This window comes from Empidonax traillii, unplaced genomic scaffold (assembly GCF_003031625.1).
Source record: "Empidonax traillii isolate 1590-97213 ecotype Southwest subspecies unplaced genomic scaffold, ASM303162v1 scaffold33:size3420811, whole genome shotgun sequence".
Classification (NCBI taxonomy): domain Eukaryota; kingdom Metazoa; phylum Chordata; class Aves; order Passeriformes; family Tyrannidae; genus Empidonax; species Empidonax traillii.
Genome location: NW_020955226.1, coordinates 1479260 through 1490332, shown reverse-complemented (window position 1 = coordinate 1490332; position 11073 = coordinate 1479260). Strand labels below are relative to the sequence as shown.

The 11073-nt window shown below is 34.2% G+C and overlaps 1 protein-coding gene across 1 annotated transcript in view; it reads left to right on the top strand.

Moving 5' to 3' along the window:
* SCN1A (sodium voltage-gated channel alpha subunit 1) overlaps nucleotides 1-11073 on the top strand; it is a 91931-nt gene that overhangs the window by 77367 nt on the left and 3491 nt on the right. Inside the window, exons 22-27 of the mRNA XM_027911473.1 lie at nucleotides 1138-1419; nucleotides 7542-7595; nucleotides 7931-8068; nucleotides 9747-9851; nucleotides 10217-10487; nucleotides 10842-11071. Coding sequence (XP_027767274.1) covers nucleotides 1138-1419; nucleotides 7542-7595; nucleotides 7931-8068; nucleotides 9747-9851; nucleotides 10217-10487; nucleotides 10842-11071 — 1080 coding nt within the window. The remainder of the gene's footprint in view (nucleotides 1-1137; nucleotides 1420-7541; nucleotides 7596-7930; nucleotides 8069-9746; nucleotides 9852-10216; nucleotides 10488-10841; nucleotides 11072-11073) is intronic.

Genomic DNA, 11073 nt, shown 5'->3' with positions numbered 1-11073 from the left:
CAAGAGGCTGTGAAATACAGGTAGTAAGACTGAGCGGTTCTGAGCTTCCTCAGAACTATTTCGGTAGTGGGAAGGATGCATCTATATTGCAGGGAACAAAGACGGACTAAGACAACTTAATATGCTCCAAGTATCCATGCCAATCCTTTCCTGCCTCATTGCAGGACTTGGATTACTGACAATCAGAGCCCTACTGTATATTTTACTATACCTTTACAAAGAAAAAAAAAATTAAAATAAAATAAAATTTTTAAATGAGAATCTGGTATTGGATACTTAAGGAGAAATAACTGCTCATCACAAAAATTTTGGTAGCTCTGACAGACACATGCGATTAATTACTGTATATATGACAAAAAAACACTTTTTATTGACATAAGGTTTATTGACATCTTGCCTGCAAGTGGCTGAGAAGGCAACTGGCCAAAAGTAATTTAAAATGCAAATCAAAAGCTCTAAATATGTCCTTCTTTAGATAACTGAAGGGTGTTGCTGACTTAAACTTAATACATGAAACAATAAGACTGGAGCTTGAAATAAATTATGTTGATTCAAGTAGACACATATTGCAAAACTGTCTTGCTTTTCTATACAAAGAAATTAATCTTTGTTATAATCTTGCATGGAACAATAAGGCAATAAAGATATGTATTTAATTTATGCGTAATCCTTTTAATGTAGAGCTTAGTTTCTAGATTCATGGCGTTTGTGTTTTCAGCTTAAATTTCAAAGCTATGTTGATCAAATCTACAGGTTGCTATTTTTATTTAGACATTTTTAAGATATAATTTTATCCATTTTTAGAATTTTGTTATGTCTGTATTTTCATTCAACACATTTTTCTTTTTTATCTAGATTACATCGGTGTTAGGCTTCATCTTATGACTACCAGCTCTTCTCATTTGTTTTTCTATTAATTATTTTCATTTTCTTGCTTATTTTCCTTTCATTACATGTACTAATGTTAATAATTTAAAAGCACAGTGCAATGCCACAGTTATTAATGTATTGCTTTAAAATTTATCGCATTAGTTTCTGAACAAGGATTTATTAAGCATTGGTGAAACAGTATACAAAACTTTATTGCTGTAAATATGCTTATACTCTTTTCTCTTTCCCCCTGTATTTGTGTACTAGGTGGTTGTGAATGCCCTTTTAGGAGCAATTCCATCCATCATGAACGTGCTTCTCGTTTGTCTTATATTCTGGCTAATTTTCAGCATCATGGGAGTAAATCTGTTTGCTGGGAAGTTCTACTACTGTGTTAACACCACAACTGATGAAAGGTTTGAAGTCGACCAAATCAACAATTTTAGTCAGTGCGAGGAACTCATAAAAAACAATCAAAGTGCCCGATGGAAAAACGTGAAAGTAAACTTTGATAATGTAGGATTTGGGTATCTTTCTTTACTTCAAGTAGTAAGTGATCACTCTTTATATACCTTTTACTGTTTATATGTAATAGTGAAAAGAAATTCTAGCAACAAAGAGAGAAAACATTTACCTGATTATTTTTATCTGTGACTTAGTAATACCACTGCACTGGTAATTGATTACTCTTTTCATCATAAGCAGCAAATAGAGCCTACTAGGATGGATAAAGAATTTTTAGGACATCTAAAGAAAGAAGTGCTGTTCTCCCCATTTATAGTTCCCTTAGACCTCCAGCCCCTTCCAACTTTTAAAGTTTCTAGGAATGATATTCAGCTACCTGAATATTTCAAGTTTTCCTGTTGCTGAAAAATAAACACCTGCATTGGTGTGATTAAGTCACAGAGAAGAATTCCAGGTGGTAAATCTCATGTCAGTCATGTGGCTGCCACAAGTGCAGACTTAGGTGATCAAAGAAGCAATTTCTCATTCAGGAGAGCAATAAGAAAAGAAAAATATCACTGAATACCATAATCTATGAAATATTTTCCCTGATATTTCTGTGCATGAGCACCTAGTGGAGTTTATTTAGCAAAAACCAAGGGAAGAACGAAGCAAATATATGCAGAAAGATACTACGTAAGATTATGCATTCACTATCAAAAATTTTGTCCTCACAACACTATCTTTGTATTTTGAAGTAGCTAACAGGCTGATCCAGCTTTAATCAAGAAAATTCTGAACTCTGGCGTATGTCGTGTTCTTCAACAATCTGTATGGCTTTTTTTAGGTTGCTGTATAATTCTGTAGTGTCTTAGGTTTCATTTTTTTAGCTTTTAAATAAGTTTCTAGCTTTTATGCTGGCATATGAAATCTCAGTAATACAAATCATTAACATGATGAAGTTGTATCGACATGGTCCTGCACAAAGTCTAAAACATGTGAACTGCCTCTCCCAGATATCATCTTACCTGTGTGACTGATAACTCTGACAATTTGAATAATCATTTCATTATGATTATTTACTTTACTGTCACATCAGGAAAGAGGGGAGAGGGCCCAACAGTATTAAAGAAGTAAACTACTGAATACTACTTGGTTTTGATAAAAAAGTTTTATTGTAATAGAAAGACTTTAAATTCTTATTTTCTTTGCCTTATTTATAAAATCCACTGACCCAGAGAGCAGAATATTTTATTACACATGTTCAGGATAAACAAGACATCAACAAAACTCAAAAATTATGGGTTTTTTTGCGTAAGTAGAATGTCCAGATATTGCTAAAATGCCTCTAAAAGCATGAAAGGTTTTTTTGTTTGACATACCAGAAAAAAAAGGGGCACTTCTCTGTTTACACAAAATAGACACTTGGCCCTGCATCTTTTAAGGTTTGGTAAGTAAGCTACCAGTAATAATTTTGCAGTTATGGAATGATAAGAACCCTAGGGCAAAGAAAGAAAAATATCAGCTTGATTTTCAATTAATGTGTTATAATGTGCAAACTCTATGTTTTTTCACCTTCAAAACAAAATTCATAAAAGTTTGAGATTCAAACATTGCTTTCTCTATCAAAGAAGACAGTTATAAGGTGATTTTCTATTTGATGTATAAAGTACTTGGAATGACTCTAGAACGGGACTGCAAAGCCATCATGCCCAAAAGAAAATTGGATAGATGCGTCATTGTCCTTGATTTACCTACCCTTCCTAAAGAGCTTGCAGCAATAGTAAAGATGATTAAATACTAAGGTATTACTCAAAGAGAGGTATACATTACTACGTCAGAAAGAAAGATAAAGCTATTGAAACTTTAGCATTTGGCCTAAAATAAGATACTGAGCCTGAAAAATCTGATTATAAAATCATGCTTGCAAATGGATATGCTTTTTGGGAACCTAATGTGAACATTAATGGACTTTTTAAAACATCTTAATGATTAGTTGAGAAGTCTACTGAAGTCATTTTGTTCTCCACCTTAACAACTTCTGGCATAGACTATTGTTAGGTTATGATGGACCTGAGAAAATGACCTCATAGAGGCCAATGTCATCTTTCTGATGACAATCTCCATGATAAGTATCAATGCGTGAATTACTGATACAAGGTCCCTATCTTCAGGAGTCTAGAAACTAACTACAGAAAGCTTCCTCTTATTCCCCAGTATTATTTCTATTCTCCGTTCTGCCCTCAGACTTGTGCCTTTTGCATGAGTTAAAGAACGTTGTAAATCCCTTCAGCTTTTCTGGGTTACTTTCTGTATCACTATCTTGAGTGAATACTACTGGAAACAGTACCATTTTCATGACAAAAAGTGGAAACGAAACCAAGTCAAAAGGACTCCAAAACTCCAAACCTGGGCACTGAGGATCCTACTATTCTGGGAAAGACATAAATGAGTCCCTCTGAAAAACTTTTTTTTAATATTTCTGGTAGTAGATGGGTCTGTTCATCTCAGAAAACCCTTATTTTTTTTAAAGAGTTTTATAGAAAAGAAACATAGATATTTCACACAGAGGCATTCAAAAATTGTGGGAAAATTTCAGAAAGAAGTATTGTGGCCTCAAAAAATAGAAATGTGTCATAGTAGCATTTTAAACAAAAATAACTCTCTGATAAGCTCTTTCTTGAGTTTACTTGGTAGTGCTGGCAAATGAATTTCTGGAATGAGGGGCCAAAGAAAACAACATAACCTTATTTTTTGTTGGCATTTGGTTTTGGGTTTTTTTTCTTTCGGGGGAGAGGTGTGTGTGGAAAATCTTTAGTATTATAGCAATGTTACAATTCTTACTGCCCAGAAATACAGGCTAACCATATATGTCATTGATAAAACCAAGTTTTATATACTTTGTTGATGAGACGTTTTTCCAGAATTCTTACAAAATTTGGAGCATAAGTACTTATGCCATCAGTCACATAAGTTCACATTCTCTCTATAAGAATTTTTTTCTTCATGGTGCAGCATAGATCTTGTTGGTTTGTGTGGATCTTCAAGCTTCTTTTTTCATTTCTTGGTCTGAACTTGCTTGAGTATTTCTCTGTCCCTAAAGAGAAGCATCAAAGCAGAGACAGATATGCTGGAGAAATTCCTTTCACAATTGACATGCATCAGTGAGTGAAGAGGAAGAGGCTGGTGTACACAGAGATGTGGCATCTGCCCTGATAATTTTATGGCCTTATGCCTTTTAACTTGAACCTAGTGGTTGGATTTTTTGGTAAGTAAATCTCACAGAGGCCTGATTTTATCCTGCTAGTAAGCTATACCCTGCTTACCAGGATAAAATGTGGCAAACCAGTGGGTCTCAAAGCACAATATTATATTATACTGCTGTTAGTATCAGTAAGAAAATGCATCTTGTGAAGTGTAGGGTAAAAAAATCAGAAGTTGAATTCTAGGTCTAGAAGTATAGGTTACCTCTAAAGTTCTAGCAGGTCAGTGTTATAAAAGCAAGATGCTATTGTATCTCCAAAAGGGAATCTTCCTGGTTGTTATTTCTGGTAAAGAAATTGAGTAGTGAAACTCCAGCATGACTTACAACTTCATTAAAAAAGTCTGTGTACTTTTACCAATACTAAAAGAGAAGGGGGATTTTTGTTCTGTTGTTTTTTCCCACTACATTTGAATCTGCATTTGAATATGTGTCATTGAAATTTCCTTAGGGAAAAAATTTGGAACAGATGCTGATTTCAGTTATACTGCTGTAATCTCTGAAATCAATTAATTACTCCTGATTTACTGTCACTGAAAATATACAATATATTTGACATGGTAATATGCAAAAAGGAAACTAATAATTTGATCTCCTGTCATTTTCTGTGTTATTTTCTATTCAGTATGCACAAATACTCAAATGATATCTTATTTCTGATAAAGAAAACATATTGCAGATAAATATAAGGAGGCCTACACATCTACAGTAGAAATAATGCTATCACTAAATGTAATGATTTGACTTCATTTTCTAATTCCTTCAATAATTGTAACGTCTTACAGTTTTGTGAAACTCATTGTGGAAAACACAAGATAGTAATGTGTTATACCTCTATTTTTCCATGCCCACAGTCTTTTCAAGTTTCCTTTTTAACAACAGCAACAGCAATAATAAAGCTCAGTTCTTCAGTTTTCTAACACTAGCTGAAAGGTCCTGTCTGTTTATAGTGCAGTACTTTACTGATCATGGTGAAGCTTAATATTTTAAAATTAGTCTATTTTCTTCTTCATTCACTCTAGTCTAGGTTACCCCAATAAATTTACAAAAAAACAATAATAATTCCATTTTGCCTGGAGGATGATATACAAAGATCATCATATGTCTGAAACTGAGGCAACAACACACACTTTGCAGAAGTGCCACTCCATCATTTGCATCATCTTTCTGATGTAAAAGTATGCCAACTATTTGCATTTAGTGTTTCAGGTTGAAGTGCTGATTTCAAGTTATGACATTCCAAAAAAATGCAAATAGTGTACCAAGACAGAAACAAAAGTAGCTCTGTAAGACATGAAGTAAATCCTGCCCTGTTTAGACCTCGTTGGATGAAATACTGAGTCACGTTTTGATTGTCATTTCAAGAGATGAACTAGTGTAAGAGAGCTCAAAGGAGAAAAGGAGAATGATCTGAGGTCTGGAAAACAAGATCTATGTGGGAAGACTGAAGGAAGAGTGATCCCTGCCTAAAGAAGAAAGGCAGCAACAATCAGTTTCCAAATAAGTAAAAGATGCTGCATGAAGGTGATTAATACTGTTCTTCAGATATGTAATGACTATGACAAGTGACAGTCTTAAATGGCAACAGAAAGATGTAAGTATTAAGAAACAATATAAGCAAGATCTGGAATAAATATTTTTATATGGTTGTGGAGTGTTCACCATTATAAGCCTTTGAGAACAAGTTAAGCACATATTAGTAATTACATAAATAAAGCCAATCAACTTCTCCTAATCCCTTGCAGTCTGAGTATTCCAAATGGACTTGAAATTCTTTAGCTGAGACTTCTACTTTTTCAGATTTATTGATTTATTGGTCCTCTGATACTACACTTTGGTTTCACCATTGCCTGAACTTCGTATTTTCTGTGTTGACCCCACGATGTGAAAGTTGCTGCATACTGGATTTGCATCTAAGGATAATCATGGTCTTTTCAGTATTCCACTGTTTCAAAAGTGTGTAAGGACTTCTTTTCCTACAGGAGAATAATTTCTTCTTAAGTTCAATTCAGGATGATGCCAAACTGCTGCATAAGCAAAGGGTTTTTGAAACTTCCACTAGAAATTAAACCTCAAGATGATGGTGGCAATAACCATGGATGAAGAGTGTTCCACTCCTGCTTCCATTCTGCAACTGCTCTCTATGGCAAGAAATATGAAGGAACCAATGATCTGCAGCCTTGCTTAGCAAAATTATAATGAGGATTGAATGACAGAGAACTGTCTACTTCTTTGCTTTATTTTGAGCACAACTGGATTAAAAAATGAGTGATTTGGAGATATTGTCTAGTTAAAAGCTAATTGCTACAACAGAGAAAATTACTTTCTGTATGAACTCCCAGATTAAGCAATTTACACTTAACCATCAAATATAAAAATTTATGGATTCTGGGCAGAGGAAATGGCTATAAAATGTCACTAAATGCTGTCATCTGTGAGGCATATGAAGTATTCAATGCACATAAAACACTTGTGAAAATAGAAGTATTAAATCAGGTATAATCTTTCAAAGTATAGAAAAATCTAAATTCTGGTTGATAGGAAAATACCTCTTTTGAGCTGATCAAATGTTTGGTTCCCTTTCATTGCCACCTTTTGACTTGAGAGGGAGGAACTACATATCAGTCTTCATTGGTGGCAACTCAGTTACATAAGGCCACTTCTCAGTCTTTGCAGTTGACATGATTTGATGAAATAAAATGATACTGCCTTCCATGATTTTTGATAATTAATTAGAAATCAGAAATCAGTTGATTACGCTTACTGCTTAAAATTATCATATAAAGACAAACTAGCAGGATACACAGCAGTATATCTGATGAGCAGCTCTGTAGAAAGTCAAGAGACAAAATTCTCAGAAATCTAATATTATGCTAATTATTCCTGGTGCTGTACTGAGTTGCTGAAAATTATTAAATGAGTTCTCTTCAAGCTTTATGCTTAAACAGGTGTGTACTGTTTACAGGCTACATTTAAAGGCTGGATGGATATTATGTACGCAGCTATTGACTCAAGAGACGTAAGTACTGCAAATATTTCAAATTACATTTTTTTTCTTGAGGTCTGTCTATCAACAAATGTTTTACATAAGCAATTAATATCCACACAAAAGAATGAAAAAATAAATTAATTAGTATGAGATTCTGTGGTAAAAAAATGTGGAATGCTGAATGCAAACTGACAGGTGACCTCTCAGCTATAGAGATGGAATAGATAAAATATGTTGATAAATGTGATAGGAGTATTGTCCAAACACAAAATATTGGTGACATGTTATGCAAGGTTGCCACTTGTTCAGTTGAAGTTTTCACACGAAATCTTAGTAATGGTATTTCACTTTTTTTTTTTCCTTAGGTATTACAGCAACCCAAGTATGAAGACAACCTGTACATGTATTTGTATTTTGTCATCTTTATTATTTTTGGGTCTTTTTTCACCCTGAACTTGTTCATTGGTGTCATTATTGATAACTTCAATCAGCAAAAGAAGAAGATAAGTATTGTTTCATTCCCCTTCTAAAGATATTCTAAAATATTGCATTTTTGCAGGTGCATGATGTATGGAAAGTACACACATGGTTTGTTCAAAATGGAAAACACTGAAGCATATTAGGATGTAAAATCATACCTCTAGTAGGCACTAACATTGTGTGATTTTTCATTGTAGTGAATGGGACAGATCCTTCTGTTGTCAATGTCCAGTTTGGTTCTTTCTCAAGTCATCTGCTTTTCCATGCCTAAACTTCATGAAATCTCCTTGCATGATCAAACCCCTGACTTAGGTCTCTACATCAAAACATTCATAATTTCTTTAATTTTTTTTTTCTTGATTTGTAGTTATTCTATCAGCACACAAAAAAATAACTATCTGGTCTTGAAACATAAAGCATTATTTCATTACATAACTTCAGGTGCTGTTTTAATGGTCACTACAGATACTGTTTTAATGAACCCAAGTATTCAAGTTCTATTTTGTGGCCCTGAACAATCTTAACCACTTGTGGCAGGAGTGGTTTGTAACTATCTCAGGGCCTTGTTTTTTTGTTTCACAGTGCAAATGTAGATAATCTCACTGGCATAGATGGTCTGACTATAAATGCTCATCTTTAAAATTATTTTTTGTAAATAGATAAAGCAAGGGACATAAGGACAAAAGCAGCTATGAATTACTAGTTTACTTTTGCTTTACTGGACTGCATCACTTTCTTCAGGTTTATATTAACAATGAGAGATGCTAAGTAAGATTTTGGAAGCTGTACATGGTAGAGACCTAGAGGTATATGGTGAGAGAGCCTGTCCAGCTTGGAGTCCATGCAATCCCATGTCTTCAAGCTTCCCATGCACTCATCCACAAAGGGCTGTATCCAGTCCCATGCATGCATTGACATTCCTGGAATTAGATGTCTGCAAGTATTTTTATCAAGGAAAACTTTTCTTCAAGAGGTATGGGAAGTCTGATAGGTTTTCATTCAAGTTGTCCCTAAAAGGAGGTTACTATGGATTTTGCCTAGGTTGCCATGAAAGACCCATAGTTCTCTATTGTTACTGTCAAACTCCACATGCCTGTTCAGGCTTTTGCTAAACTGAACTACACTGGACATGGAAACTAATCAAGATAAAAGAGAACATTTTGCTCTTAACAGTATCAAGAGTGCTTCAATCTTTAGCTAAGTTTCTCAAAAGCCTGATAATCCATCTTCTCAAAAACCTTGAAGACTTTAAGTCCCAATTATGATTGCTAGAAATACCTAAAGCACTAACACATTCCTGTTCTGAAAACCTGACTTTGTCTGCTTCCTTTGTTTCACTAAAATTGAAGAAGTGACAGTACTGAGCAGTCCAGACTATTTGAGCTTCTCTCAAATACTATTTACTGTATCTCTTCCTATAAAAGAGGTACTGAAAATGATTTCTTGTAGTTCAAGGAAAATAACTGTAGAAAAATGTTGCATTGCTTTTGTTTTTTTGTGAGATGCAGTACTGGATGCCCAGACAACTTCTAGACTAAATGTTTATATTGGACAGACAGCTGCATTTGCTAGCTAAGAGATTTTTCCCAATTCAGTGTTCCTGATTTTCATTAAATCAATCAATCAATCATATTTTTCTAAGAGTTTTTTCAGCACTGCATATGAATGTGATTATAACCAGTTTTGATTTCATGTTTTTACTTTGGAGGTCAAGACATATTTATGACAGAAGAGCAGAAGAAATACTACAATGCAATGAAAAAGCTGGGATCCAAAAAACCACAAAAACCTATACCAAGACCAGGGGTAAAATTATTTATACACATCAGACCAATAGCTATTTACAAAGAGTTTTTACTGATATAGAGAGAGTAGAAATATGCCCACGTGAAAATTACCATTACCTGTGTATTAGTCAGCAGAAATGGAAAATAAAAACACAGAAAAAAGTATTTTCTCTGACAACCATTTTATGTATGAATATGCAACTGAGGAGGCTGAGCTAAGCCACTGTATTTGAGTATTCAAGACCACTAGTCTTAAGTACCACTAGACTACATTTTTATTGAAGTCTCAGGCCTTACTGCATGTGTTTTTCTACTTTCTTTTAACAGGAAAAGAAAAAAAATTACAGTTTGTATTGAATGTATCTTTTTTACTTTCTTCCTCAGAATAAATTCCAAGGCATGGTCTTTGATTTTGTGACACAGCAAGTATTTGACATCAGCATCATGATTCTTATTTGTCTTAACATGGTTACCATGATGGTAGAAACCGATGACCAGAGTAAAGAAATGGAAAATATTTTATACTGGATAAACCTGGTGTTCATTGTTCTTTTCACTGGAGAATGTGTCCTGAAATTAATTTCACTTCGCCATTACTACTTCACTATAGGCTGGAACATTTTTGATTTTGTAGTTGTCATTCTCTCAATAGTAGGTAAGTCTTGTTTATTAAAGTAAAAAGAAGGTGAAATGAGTATGAGTTGAATTTTTACTTTTAAAAAGCTTATATGGTTAGCTTTTGCCTTTGCAAGATTTATCAACCAAGGCATTCAACTTTTTGTTTTATCTCATAATTTAGCTAAACCAGCCATCAAAACTGTTATAATCATTCAACATATATTGCACCTGCAACTATTAACTTCTATAACAGAAACTATTCAAGTGGAATCTACAGAATATCTTTGATTGCTACACAGAACCGACAATTTTAAAACTATTTTTCTAAATTTCTATTTTGATATGGAGATTAAGTGATAGTGTGTCTTGGTTTTCTTCTTTTCTTTCTTAGGAATGTTTTTAGCTGAGATGATTGAGAAGTACTTCGTGTCCCCCACTCTATTCAGAGTCATCCGACTTGCCAGAATCGGTCGAATCCTGCGCCTCATTAAAGGCGCCAAGGGAATCCGCACTCTGCTTTTTGCTTTGATGATGTCTCTTCCTGCTCTGTTCAACATTGGTCTGCTGCTCTTCCTGGTCATGTTCATCTATGCCATATTTGGCATGTCCAACTTTGCCTATGT